We start from the raw sequence: 14431 nt of genomic DNA on the forward strand, positions 1-14431 counted from the left end.
TCATTGGCTTTGCATCTGCTTTGCATAGAGTTAAATGCCAGGAAAAGCCACAGGAAAATTAACTCTTGTCTCAGCTTGTCTGACAGTCTCTGTTAGCAGAGAAAGCTTACTATTTATCTTAAGGCTGGAGCTGTATTTTACATTTCCTCCCCCCTGCTTCACAATTGCTGACAGTCAGGTGGTGAAAGCTCATCTATTCTCAATGTTAAAATGTCATTGAATGTATCGTATATTGCTTGGGACTGGGCAAATTTGAATAGGGTAAATGTGTGGCTGAAAGGATTATACCCACATTCAGGCCTAGTGCTTGATATTATGAGGGAGCTGTGGCTGGTGGTTTCTCCTGAGAGCCATCAAAGATCCATATCCACGGAGGATCCAGAAGACTGGGACTGAAATATTTTAATGCAAACATGAGGAAGCCTTTCAATTCATGAAAATGCTTTAACTTAACAAAATTATTTAGCTCCAGCACACTGAAGTGCCTGGTATTTGAGGATGTTCATCTTCTTTGCCTGTGTCCAGAATTCTCTGTGAAAATTGCACTAAAGAAACGATCACTAAAATAAAGTTGGTAACTCACTGAACAACACTTCTGCAAAATCTAGGAGGCTTTGCATCACTTCTGCTGACTTATCAACAGCTTTCATATCAATGCATGGTATGCAACTCAATATTTTTGGTCAGTTCATTTATTTCATTTATTATCCAAAAGCCTGAGAAGGTATTTCTAAAATTAAAGCAAATAACACGTTTGTCATGGACATTTATGAACAAGTGTGTGCATAAAAAAAAAAAGAAGCTTTGCATCCTGCTTTTCCAGAATCCCAACAATTCATTTTGCCTTCCAACTATATGCACAATGATTGTTTGCGCGATTCATTGAGATCATCATATGGAGACACGGAGATTCAAGCTGTCATCGGGGCCTGAAGTTTTCACAGAGGAGGTTCTCTCTGGATACTCTTCTGATCCCAGCTGTGACTGTGTGGGTTTAAAGATGAACAGCTTCTCCCCATACAAAGCTCTGTAGATGAGAACAAACCATCAAAGTTGTTTGTGGAACATCAGCATTATGTGCAGGACTGGGCAAGTTTTCCTGTGACACAGTCATTTTCCCACTGCATTAGGAAGAACCACAACACTCACATAGTTTTCCTAGGGGGGCAAAATATGAAAGTGAGATCCTGCTGTCCTAAAAGAGCTGATCGGGGCATTTACCTCAGTCACTGAACATCTGCATTCAAATCCTTTCTTTGCCTCTTTCACACCACAGACGGGAATGTGGGTTTCCCACATCCCAAGCTTGTGGTTTTACCACCAGGCTACTTGTTCTTTGAAAGCAGGTTTTTCTTTCGGGTTTTACATCTGCTCAGGAGAGATAGCCTACTTTATAAGCATACCAAATCACACAGTTTTAACTCTGATTTGTGAGATGATCTCATCTGTTGCACTGTCATATGCATTTTTGTGAGTATTTTTAATTGAGGCTGTTGAGAAACAATCTAATACAGACATTTAACAAAAAAATTACCAGGTTGCTAAACTTAAGTCACTGGGAGAGGAGAAATGGGAATCGTAAGGTACTTCCCCACTTCATTTTCCCTGCATTTTATGACGATATATACCCTCCCACTGCATAGAAGTGCACTGTAAGAATCCTTACACAGGCTCCCATAGGACTTTTGTCACTGGTTTTGATGGCAGAAAAGACTGGTTTCAAGAACACAAGAAGAGCAGCTCGTCTGATCTTTTCCAGGCTCTGTCTGAAGAGACAGGTTTTTCACACAACAGCTCAAAGATGTGTTTGTTTTCTGCCCAAGTCTTAACACCTTCCACATGAGGGAGTAGAATTGAACAGCGGCACAGGGTCTTTGGCTTATTTACACAAATTAATCACAGGAAGGCATTTTGTAAATTAGATGGCTTAGTCCCAAAGGGTTAATGCCTTTGCTGCTCAGATGGGTATGGCCCAGACTCAGAGCGCCTTAGATTCACACTGGGAATGAAAGAGGCTGAAAGTTGTGTCGCATGCAGTTGCGGAGAACAAAGCTCCAGCCTCTTAAATTAAAACCCTTGATCACCAGATGTGTAGGCACGACATGTTTATTTTTGACCTTCCAATTTCAAGAGGGAAAGCAAAATCGCACAAATTAATCCCTGGTGTAAGCCAGTCGACATCAGTGCAGCTATCCTCAGAAAAAGCTTCATTAGGAACAAGCTTCACTATCTGGGACCTGGCGACACATTTCAAAACATCTCACCGCTTTGGGTGCAACACAGGCGTGTAAAGGACCTGCACGCTGGATCTTTGCAATTACAGTTCAATTACACCTTTGGCATTTTAGTAAGAAAACAGGCTTCATCGTGCAATTGTTAGTGTGCTTCCAAACAAACAGCTGTTTATTAACTTTTGTACAGAGCACCCTGGCAGCTACCAACAAAGCCTCGCATTTTATGTTGAAATTAGCGAAAGGTTAACGGGCGCCTAAGCTCCACGGCCATTCAGCAGGGCCCATTTGACATTTTTGTGACCGGCTAGGGATAAAAACGCTTTTTTATGTGCACCGAGCCAGCTACCCCCGCCCTCCCCGGCCGAGCAGCCAACGTCTCCCCTTCAGGGCGAAGCCGTGCCGGGGCGGTTACGGCTCCCTATTGCCACTTTCTGCCCGCAGGTGGCGGCGTGGGGGGGCGGCGAGGAACCCCCCCGCGGGCAGCGCCGCATCAGCGCACCCCTCCCCTGCCCCGCCGCCCTCCCTGCCCTTCCCTCACCGAGGCCGCGGCGAGGGGCGGGCCCGGGGAGCGCGGAGCGCATCGATCGCCGGCCTCCCTGCCTGCCTCCATCCGGCCGCCCGCCCGCTCGGCGCTCGGCTCCCTCGGCAGCCCCGGCCCTCCCCGTCCCCCGCCATTTCGCACCGGGACGGGTAGCGAGGCGGAGCGGCCGCCGCGCTGGGGCGGCCCACAGAGGCAGGCAGGCAGGCACGGAGACGCCGGCGTCGCCCCGCGGCTCGGCGCAGCGCAGCGCCACGCAGGTAGCCGCCCTCCTCCCGCACCCCTAGCCCGCTCTCCCTCCCTCGTCCCCCGCTGAAGGGGAGGCGGCTGCCCGCAGCCGGGCGCCCCTCGCCTCGCCGCCCTTTACCGGGGGGAGCGGCCGGGCTGCCGGCTGCCCTTAGCCGGAGCCCTCGCCGGCGGTAGGGGGCGGTGGGACAGGTGGCCAACGCCCTCCGGGAGCCCGGCACCCTTGTGCTGAGTCAACACTTCCCTCCCTCGCCCCCTTTTCCCCTTCTTTTTACGTAATTTAAAGCCCGGACGCCGGGCCGGCACGGAAAGTTTGGCCGGTGCGGCCGCAGCCCCGGCCGGGCGCTGAGGGGAGCCGGGGTGGGGCGGGCGCAGGGCTGGGCCCCGGGAGGTGCGGGGCCGGGGGGGGGTGGGGGGCCGGTAAAGGGCCGCGACCCTGGGGCTCTTCCTCGGCCCGGGGGGCAGCCCCGGCCCCGAGGAAAGCCGGGCGGCCTCCCGGGAACTTGGGGAGAAGGCAGTGGGGATGGTCTTTCCTGGTCTTCCCTCTTCGCGGGGATTTGCCTGAATTTGTTAATTCCGGCCCCTTGCTTTTCAGCCTCTTCGCGGTCGGTGTATGCAGCTCCGCGCCGCGCTTCAGAGGTGTGATTCTGGCTGGGAAATCGCTTTTTTTCCCTCGTCCCTTTTTGTCCTGCCTTTCCGGGAGAGGATCGCTTTCCGGTGCTAGTAAAGGAACGCGGCGGTGAATGAAAACGCGCTGACAGCATCCTTGTTAGTTGGAGCCTGACTCTCTTCTGTTTAATGTTGGTTTCTTTGTCATCAGGTCTGCTAAAAAATGACAGAATATAAGCTTGTTGTCGTTGGAGCTGGTGGTGTAGGCAAGAGTGCCTTGACAATACAGCTAATTCAGAATCACTTTGTGGATGAATATGACCCTACAATAGAGGTAAACAACTTCGTCTTGTGCTTCTTGTGATGAGGGATTATCAGCGGTAATGGTGGTTGCTTGGGTTTGGATGCTTACCACAAAAAAAAAATATTATAGAAGAAAACTTTGTATTAAAAGGGCTCAAAAGTAAAGGTCCGCACCACGGCAGTGGGAGCAAATTGCTGTAATTCTTGGTCTGACTGTGGAACAACAGATACGGTTAAAACATTCACAGTTTTGATCGACTAAAATATGGCGTTAGTTGCCATGTTCTGTTGGACAGTTTGAATGCAAGTTTTTAGGATCTTGGTAAGAAAGTATTCCCCAAAGTCATTTGAAAATGCCTGCTAAAACTTTAGCTTTGCATCAGTCTTTTAACATCAAAAAGGAAAGTCATGTGTAAGGAGCAATTATACTTCTGAAATGCACATGTCAAGCTTTCTCAGCTCTTATCACTGTGATCTGTTTCACACGGTGAGCAATGTATTCTGGGATGCTATGCTGAATGAGGCAAAAATTTGGAACTTTTTTTTTTTTTAAACAGGTCAATGTGTGTTTCTGTGTGTCTAGAAAAAGGTGTAAAGTAGCTGCTACAGTGAATTCTTCGGAATACATGGCATAGGCCTTCAAAATCTGAAATTATATTTAAGCTTTAAAAGTTATGGTATTTTAAAGGTTTTTAATGAGCAGTCAAGCCTTGCATTATAAATATAAGAAAAATACTCGTGTTGTCTGAAATCTCCAGTGGATCATTGGATTTAATAACCTCAGACTGTATAAAAGGAGAAATGACACTATAATTTACCCAAGATTTTTATGTTCCCAGCATTGAAGCTCTTTAGCTTAACTTCATTTATATGTTTATACAATGGGGCGCTTCCAAGCTCACTTCAAGGAATCACAAGGGTTTAAATCTAGGCTTAAAATGGTGACTCGGAAAATGGCTATGTAGTCATTTTCAGGTGGACGTGAGTGAAAGGAGCCAGTGCTCTGAGATGGCAGGAGGCTGTCTTTAGTGAAGTACGGACCTGAGGTAATATTCCCCAAAGAGTGATGTGTTGGCTCAAGTTTGGGGTTATCTTAATATGCACATGTGTTTTGTCTGTCTGCTAAATGCCCAAGTAACCTCATGTATGCTTGTTGAAGATTTTGTGAAAAGGAGAGAGGAAGAACGACTAGCGCTAGGAAGGCAGCTCTTTCAATTATGAAGATGTGAAAGCTGAAAACAAAAACAATGACAACTCAAAACATGCTTAAAAAACAGGGTGCACACAACTCCTTGAGAGGAACAGGCAAAATGGGTTTTACTTTTGCTTGCAGAAGGAACTCGTTGGTGTTTGTAATACATGCTCATAATCATCTGGGTTTCCTAGGTTAGAGGTGTATTTAAACACCACGAAAAGTACTGTGGAGGTTCTGTATTAGAAAATGTTGTATAAGGACAGACCTGTGTAAACAGTTCAGGAACACAAAAACTTAAATATCAGTATCCCTAAATCACTTGAGGGATTTTTGCTAATCAACAAGCTGAGTATTTTGAGGCATGCCAGATAATTTTTAGTGTAAGACAATAAAATTAAAACACAGCCCTTGTAGAAAGGACATAAAATCTGAGAACAATGGTTCTTACTTAGTAATGGGCAGGATGACTGTAATGCTGTGGTCTGTAATCAATATCTTCTTCTGAAAGAAAGAAATGGTTAGCCTAATGGATGATACCTGCGTCAACAACCTGTTGCATGCAGTGGTGTTGGTCTTCTGTAACTCCTCCAGGTTGTCTGAGTGCTAGTTACCATTTTTGTCTTGTAAATCTTGAGACCTTGAAGGTGGAGACTGGATGTTCCTACTCACATGGTAAATCACCTGGTTTGCTTACAGCGCTGTAGAATAATCACATAGTTAAGCTTCTAGGGAAGAAATAGTTCTGTTGTAACGGGGGTAGTCTGTCATTGGGGTGACAAACGGGTTCCAGCGAATGGGCTTGTAATGGGGTTTAAATGCTTCAGTCCTCACCAGGGCAGAATCCCATTCTGTTCAGAAGGGTTGCGAGGTTGTGCTTCCTGTACAGGTGCAGTTGTGGTGGTAGGGGTTGATTAAAGAACAATAGCTATAGAGGCTGTCTTTTCATGCAGTGTAAAGAAACAAGGCTAAAGTTGTTTTGACAAGTAACTAATAAGGTGATTTGGTAGCGTCGCAACTATTATTTTTCACTTACTACTGTTCATTTTATTGCCATATGGCTGTTACCAAAATACTAACTTTTTCTTACAGGCAAATAATCAAGCTAAGTAAGTATTTTGGAGAAGACAGAGAAAAGAGCTTAGTGTTTGTTATATATAGCAGATTCTATACCTGTGTGGTTATTTAGTGGTTTTAAATCTTTCATGATTAACAAGGTGAAATTCAACACTTCTAAAATTCCTGCATTGCTAAGACAGTGCAGCTGAAGAGGAAAAAAAAAAACACAAAAACTGGTTACTTAACCACGGATGCATTCTGTAATATTGTTGCTCTTTTCAGTGGATTAGAATGAGTGAATCAACAACTGTCTTAGCTGCTTGGGAAGCTTCTAGTCTCATGAGCTGTTTGGGTATAAATATAGATCTTAGATTCTATAGATTTCTGTCTGACCAGATGATGAGGGGAGGAAAGAATTAAAACGAGTGCATGTTTGAGTGGCTACCGTTTCTCAGAAATGCATGCTTTATATGTTTATCGCAATTTCATATCACTTGAAATGGATGTCCAAACACATGTTTATAGCCAAGCAATTTCAAGTGTTTTTTTTCTGAGACTGTGTATGCGGTCTTGGAAATCTGGCCTAACACACAGAGCAGTTGGACTAGTGCCCTCTACCGGTCGAGGTTTGTTAAATCTTTAATTGCAATATCTTGTGTGATGACTTTTTTTAAAAATTTTTCAATAGTTATTTTCACTGCATCAGCATATTTAGTACTAACCTGTGGGTCATATTTTAAATGTCTTAGAGAAAGAACAGCCTTCCTAGTTGGCTGACAAAGGCTTTTTTTTTTTAATTGGATTAGCAAAATCCCTTGAGTGATTTAGAAATACTTATATTTAAGTCTGTGTGTTCTTAAATAACCTGCACACCTGTGAAACTTCCACCAACATTTAGTAATAGCTTAGTCTTAGTAGTTGTGATATTCTAATATTAAATCATTGGTATAGTGGATTCTTAAAACAAGTTATTCTCCAAGATAGGATTTATTAAGCAGTAGATTTTTTTCAGATAAATTCCATATGTAGTGCGTAGTTGAGACCTCCTATCATGTTTTGCTATCAGTGCTAGTTGTGAACAGATTCATATTTGGAGTCATGTACTACTTTGAGATTCATTTCTAGTTTGCATTTTGGTTTTACTTGATAGTCTTAAATTAGGTGTTTCTTTATTGCAGTATCTTCCAGTGTGCAGTGAAGCTACAGAGTTTTTTAAAATTCACAAGAAGGGGTCTTTCATTGGTAAAGGGGAGTCTGGCTGTGTTGGGTTCTGCTATTGCATTTTGAAGTAAGAGTATTACAAGTACCATAGTGGCGTAACTGGCGCTGAGTTTTTCAGTATGTACTACATTCATTTTTTGCTGGACTTGATAACTTTCACAGCACGGTAACATTTAAATTTTATCTGTGATACGTATAGGCTGGTGTTCACCGCAGTGATGTTGGGGTCTCAGTAACCTGAGCTATCAACATGGTGGTTCAGTTTTCTTCCCTACAAATGTGATTTAATGTTTGACTTCTTGGCAGGGAGGAAACCAAAAACTACTGAAAAAGCAAAATGTTTATTTTTTCAGTAACTTAGGAAATCTCAAACTTGAATCCTCTCTCCCGCATCCTTTGTCTTTTCTTTTCATCTCAGGTCTTTCTAGTTAGTGACAAACTTTTCCTTCCAGAATTGAGCAAAATGAATATCTTCTCAAGGCGTTCCTTGCTTTTGTACCTGTGCTGCGCTTTATGCTGGTGCATCTTTGCTACTGCTGCTAGCATGGCATACTAAAGCTAGCACTTATTGCAGGAAGAATTTTTTTAAAACTTATTTTCTCTGATGAAAGTTTCCTAAAGTTTTTGTTTAGAGCTCATTTGTGGTGTGTTTCTTTTCCTCTGAAGTGATAAGGTGCAAAGGAGTAATACAGGTTTTCCAAGAAACCCTTTTCGTATTTTTAAAGTAGCAGTCAAATTGTAAGGGGTGAAAATGAAATAGGCTTTTTAAACATGCCTAGTATAATGCAAGAAGTTCTACTAGTATGTCACTGAACTGTGATAAAGTTAATCATAGGACATGGGTGATGTCTTGTTGAATTTAAGTAAATTGGAATAGAGATGTGTAGGTTTTCTTATTCTTCTCCTTTAAGCATTGACATGGAACATTAACCTTATTTTAAAACTTAGTGGAGCTTGTTTATTTGTCTCATCTGCATCAATATTTAAACATTGCTTGTATTTTTCTGAAGTTACCTAGATTCACTCGAACACTGAGTTTGCGCTTTTGTGAAATAAATTTCCAAAATCATGTTGGAGTTTTAACTTTTACCTTAAAGGGTAAGTGGTCAATATTGTTCTATCTGATATTGCTGAATGATAGCCAGGCTAAAGATAAATAGGAGATTAGAGAGTTTGTTTACTTCAAGATTTTGATCCTATACAACTGCTTGTTTTTAGGATGAGCAACAAGAAAGAACAGAAACTTATTAAAAAAAAAAAACACACCAAATTGACAAAGTGCATAGAAATAGATGTATAGTGCCTTAAAATGCATACAAAGGAAGCAAGATCACTTTGAATTCATCTTCAAGTTTGTTAGAATTGCAATTTTAACTTGCTACTCAGTAGCTTAGGCTCACTTTTGCAGAATTTTAAAAAGATCCTGTTTATATAATAAGAACAGAAGCAATATTGTGTTAAGCTCTACCTAAAGGATTGGAAAAGTAATGCCATGATTTCGTCTTGACACCTTTTATGTGTTACAAGTACTGTTTACTGAGAATAATTCATGGCACTACTCAATGAAATTGTTAAAGCTTATTGGCATGGTTTTATTTAGAATATATAGGTACTTACAGCAAATTCAGATTTGTATGGAAAAGTAATGTTCATGTTCTTGTTATTGCTAAAACTATGTACTCAACAGAAACCTAGCACCAAAAGGCCCATAAATATGCATTAACATTTAGCTGTTTGAGGCTTTGTACAGATTTCAGCTACTTGAATCAGTGACCTAAAAACTTTGAATTGATAGAGTTGAAATAATTTGTTCCAACATTTGTTCTCTTAACCCATCAGGGCTTTTATCCGACTTCGTGCTTTGTGTTGGTCTGCCTTGGTTGAAAAGCTTGAACTTCAGTTATATCTAGTAAACTTGGATAATTTAATAACTACTATTGTATGTGCCTGCTTTAGGAGTACAAAACAGATTTTCTGTCCCAAATACTGGAGGCTTTTTATATATCATTTCTTTTTCAGAGGCATACGTTCTTGGAATAGTTCTCTTGTGAACCCTTTCAATTTTCTTGTACATTGTGGCATAGTGCTTTCATAAACATCCATAGAATGAAGTCAAATTTTACTCTTTATTTGTTGGTAAATTGAGTAAACTTAAACTTTTTAAAATCATTGTTACAGGTTTCTTCGATTCTTATATTAACAAAGGGAGAGGCTTCTGATCTGGATCCAATTTGTACTTTGTGTCCCTTTGTGCAGAATAAGAACTGTCCTCTGTATGTGTACACATACACACACATGCAGGGTTGCTTGCTGAAGATGCAGAATACAGATCAGAACATGTCCTCTAAGTGCTCTTTCCATCTCTGGATTACTGTATTAGTATAAATACGGGCTACCAATGTTTTTATGCTGTCATTTGCACATCTTTAAATTTGGATTTTAACTCTTGAGTGTTTTCAGTTATGCTCAAATACTAGTAAGCAATTTTAGATTTTTTTGAGCTATGGGTGCTCAAAATCTTGCTTGTTTGTATTTAACCAAGGCTTATGTTTTTTCTCTTCTTTAGGATTCCTACAGGAAGCAAGTAGTAATCGATGGGGAAACCTGTCTCTTGGATATTCTTGATACAGCAGGTCAAGAAGAATATAGTGCAATGAGGGACCAATACATGAGAACAGGAGAAGGTTTCCTGTGTGTATTTGCTATAAACAATACAAAATCTTTTGAAGATATTCACCATTATAGGTGTGTATATAAAAAGATAATTGACTAACTCTTGTATTAGGTGGATAGGATGTTTGCTCTTACGCTGCATAACGATTGATCTCTTGTGAAACAGCACTTAAAGGGAAATATGCAAATTAGCAACACTTCAATTTATGTATGCATTTGTAGGTCTGTAATTTTGGGTAATCTGAAAGTCTGCTGCTTCATTTGGAAGTTAGGCAGACAACATATCTAAAAGCTCTTCTGTTACAAATTAATGTGACTTAATGTTTCTGCCTCAGTGGATATTATTTATTATAGTGAAAAAATATCTAAAGGTAAACTGCTCATTCCATAAATAAAATCGTGTGTTAAGGTGGGAAAACTTACACAGTTGAAACTTATAGGCGATAATATAAATTGTTAGCCTTTGTTCTTTGGGGGGAAGGGAAGAAAAATACCTGTGCAGTGTTGCTAGAGTAAGATGTGAGCTCTAACACCTTTAGAAAGAGAGAGAGAGACTTATGAAATCTGAGTTCCAGGGTGATGGCTGACTTAGATAAAATTTCAACTCTGCTTTCTTGACATCAGCTACAGTAAAATGGAAACAGAAGCCAGTCTCTCCTGGTGATTACCATACCAAGCCACTTGTAATTTAGTAGGTTAATGTTATACTGAATTTTAATTAATATTTAATTAATAATATTTAACATTACTGAATTCTGCTTACCTTCTGTTAGAAGGCAATGCAAATCCCACTAAAGATCACTGAGTTTAGCAGCTTCACTTTAAGGTTAATCCCAAACAAATAATGTTAAGCTGTTCCTGGTTAGGTATTTAAATGCTGACAAATCTACATAAGTAATAAGCATAAACTCAACATCTACTTACAAAAACATGCAACTTCAGCTTGTACCAGATAGAAGGTGCTGCTCTTCAATTAAGGTGGGATACAATGACAGTTCAAAGTAATCAAAGTCGGGAGCTGTAACTGTCCTGATCATAGAGCTTCACTTTCTCCTGTATGCTGGCAGTTCAGCTCATTTGACTGTCGTGTGTTGATTTGAGTAGCTGAACTGGTAGGTTCCTAGCCACAAAAATAGTTTACTGCTGGCTTATCTTTCTGGAGCAACTGTGTGATTAGGAGAGTACTGTGGGCTCTCTGCTTCAGACAGTTCCTTTTCTAAATTTAAATTGGGTTAGCCAGCTTTAGTGTAAATGTCATTACGTATAAAATGTTGTAACTAAAGAATGTATTGGTACCAGTGACTTAAAAAAAAAATGAAACACTTAAGAGTTCTCACAGCAGGGATGACAAATACAAAATGTCTCTTGGTTTCAGGAAAAAAAAAAACACTAAACTTCTCTTTCTCATCTAACCAGACTGTTACAAAGTCCTTACAGTGACTTCTAGTACCTAAAAGCGGGCTACAGGAAAGCTGGGGAGGGACTCTTTGTCAGGGTGTGTAGTGATAGGACAGGAAGTAATGGCTTTAAACTGAAAGAGGGTAGATTTAGATTAGATACAAGGAAGAAAGTCTTTACTCAGAGGGTAGCAAGGCACTGGCACAGGCTGCTCAGAGAAGCTGTGGACGCCCCATTCCTGGAGGTGTTCAAGGCCAGGCTGGATGGGACTTTGGGCAACCTGGTCTGGTGGAAAGTGTCCCTGCCCATGGCAGGGGAGTTGGAACCAGATTGTCTGTAGGATCCCTTCCAACCCAAACCGTTACGTGATTCTACAAAAGGGCCTCCTATAGCTGTAGAAGAGGAAGGGAAGAAAGCAAGGTGTTGACAAAAGGCAAAAAGGAGTGCAAAGGTTTTTATATTGTTTGTTTTTGTTTGTTTGTTTTTGTTTAGTTCCACAAAGACAGATTTGCAGACTTGTGTAAAAAGGCCTTCCCTGCTTATCTCAACACTGAGTCGGATGCTGGAGTTTCTTCCTTGCATTCACACACCTGTGGATGGCCTTACAGTCTGAAGCTGAGGGTTTATAAATAAATATGTGAAAACAGTGACAATGTTAATTAAAGAAAGGGCTTCTGGATTATTTGGGAGAGCAAAAGAAATGAAATGAGTGATCATTATTTGAGATTCCTGACCTGTATATCTAAATGGTATTGTAAAGGTGTTTTCTAGCTTGTGTTTGAAAAGACCTCCATACCAGATTTCTCTTTGTAGAGTACCAGACCAGTGGTCTTCAGACAAAGTTTAACCCCCCCCTTTCTAAAAGCAGGGTTTGTAATGATGACTTAACACAAAAACACAGTACAGACAACAGACATTGGGCTTTTGACAGCGTTTTATCTTGGCAAATGAGTTGGGTATTGAGTGCTGAGTATGAGAGATCGGTAGTAAGATTGATACCAGAGCTGCTTAGGCTTGTTCTGACATTAACTGTTGTGTTTTTTTTTTTTTTTTCTTTTGGGGGGGGGGGGGGCAGGCAGGGGGGGAATTCTTGTGTAATGACATCAGAAGCTGTGGCAGTTCAGCCTTATGAGCATTGTTGATGGATAAACTTATTGAAAAATGTCAGCCTTTTTAAAATAAGATAATATACTTGATGGTGATAGGATTGGTCAATTTACTTTTTGGCTTTTTTTATAGTGTATGTGTGGTAGATCAATATAAGTGATGACATTGGAATGCTTTATTTTCATTTTGTTTCAGTGGTTTTAAATCTACTGTGTAAACTATTAATATCTATTAAATAAAATCTCTTTTTCTTTAGGGAACAAATAAAAAGAGTTAAAGACTCTGAAGATGTCCCAATGGTGCTAGTAGGAAACAAATGTGATTTGCCTTCCAGAACAGTAGATACAAAACAAGCTCAGGATTTAGCAAGAAGTTACGGAATTCCTTTCATTGAAACATCAGCAAAAACAAGACAGGTAAAGCTCAAAACTTACCAGAAAAAAATATAGAACTCCCATCTTAATTATCATAAAGTTAATCATTCTGGGCATTGACAATTGCTTGGTCATATCAATGGATGTTTTTCTGCAGAGTAGAAATTCTTGTAGTGTCTTTTCTGTCATCTCACTGACAACCTGTAGTTGTTTATTAATGTGTGATTTGCTTCAGTTGCACAAACTTAAAGAATGAGACCCTCACTGTTATTGCACTCCACTGTCAGACAGTTGCAGAATTCTTAACGTAAGGCTAGAAGATGAGATGTTTCTGTGCTTAATTAGTAACCAAAATAATTTTTCTTTCAGGTATTGATTTAGCATTAGTGGAAAATACTTGATAAACCTATTTTATAGCTAAGCAATTGACCGTAAGTCATCTTTGAAATTACAGGTCATTTAGATTAGATGTTAGGGGCAAGTTCCTTGCTATTCTTCACTCAGAGGGTGGTGAGGCCCTGGCACAGGCTGCCCAGAGAAGCTGTGGATGCCCCATCCCTGCAGGTGTTCGAGGCCAGGCTGGATGGGGCTTTGGGCGGCCTGGTCTGGTGGGAGGTGTCCATGCCCATGGCAAGGGGGTTGGAGCCAGATGATCTTTAAAGGTCCCTTCCAAACCAAACCATAATGTGGTTCTACAGGATTAATAGCTGATGTAAACTTGTGCTCCTGACATTTTTAGAGCAAACACTTGTTTATTGTACTCCACTGCTATAGGTGGAAGAGGCAGCACTAGGGCCCTCTCAGTGTTCTGTCAGTCTTCTGGAACAAAGCTGCACATGGTGGTACATATCATGGTGGTATATTCAGAAGATAAGCTGGAAGTTATAGGTGAAACTGTTTCTGTGCTTGAGAAAGTATTCTTAAAAAAAAAAAGTTGATTTTGATTTTTTTTGTAAGAGTAAAGGCTCTCAGTACAGAATTTTACCAGGCCTGAGCGGCCAAATAATTTGTACTCTCCGCATAATCAAAAGTGTTGCATGCAAGCTATGAATCGGGAAGTAGGCATAGCAGAAAAAGGCAAATAAGGGCAGAATGCTGCAATTCAAGTAATGCTGTGTAGCTGCTGAATACATTCAGCTGCATCATTTGGCAGAACTTCTTCATGGACAGTATGCAAGTTATTTTTGGATAAAAGAAGTGAATATTTCATTAGTGCAAATTTGCTACACCCACCCAAGTTTCTGACAAGTTGAAACCTGGGCTGATAAGTAAAACTTCACTGAGGAATCAAAGGGATTCTAACTTCTGGCAGTAAGAGAGCCTGTAAACCTCTGTCAGGTAGGATAAGGAAAACAGAACTACAGAACTTCAGTGGCTGACAATAAACGAGGCCATAAGTGTGTTCTGAAGAGCGTGGCATATAAGTGGTCTGAATAGAGTGTTTGGAAGCTCCTGCATTAGTGGCTGTCATTGAGAT

The 14431-nt window shown here is 41.0% G+C and overlaps 1 protein-coding gene across 1 annotated transcript in view; it reads left to right on the forward strand.

The window, feature by feature from the left end:
- Nucleotides 1-1881: 1881 nt before the first annotated feature.
- DNAI7 (dynein axonemal intermediate chain 7) overlaps nucleotides 1882-14431 on the forward strand; it is a 53633-nt gene continuing 41083 nt past the window's right edge. Inside the window, 4 exon segments of the mRNA XM_080586951.1 lie at nucleotides 1882-3032; nucleotides 3839-3961; nucleotides 9969-10147; nucleotides 12837-12996. Coding sequence (XP_080443077.1) covers nucleotides 3851-3961; nucleotides 9969-10147; nucleotides 12837-12996 — 450 coding nt within the window. The 5' untranslated portion in view covers nucleotides 1882-3032; nucleotides 3839-3850.

Source organism: Anser brachyrhynchus, assembly GCF_964034855.1.
Source record: "Anser brachyrhynchus genome assembly, chromosome: 1".
In the NCBI taxonomy this organism is placed as follows: Eukaryota; Metazoa; Chordata; class Aves; order Anseriformes; family Anatidae; genus Anser; species Anser brachyrhynchus.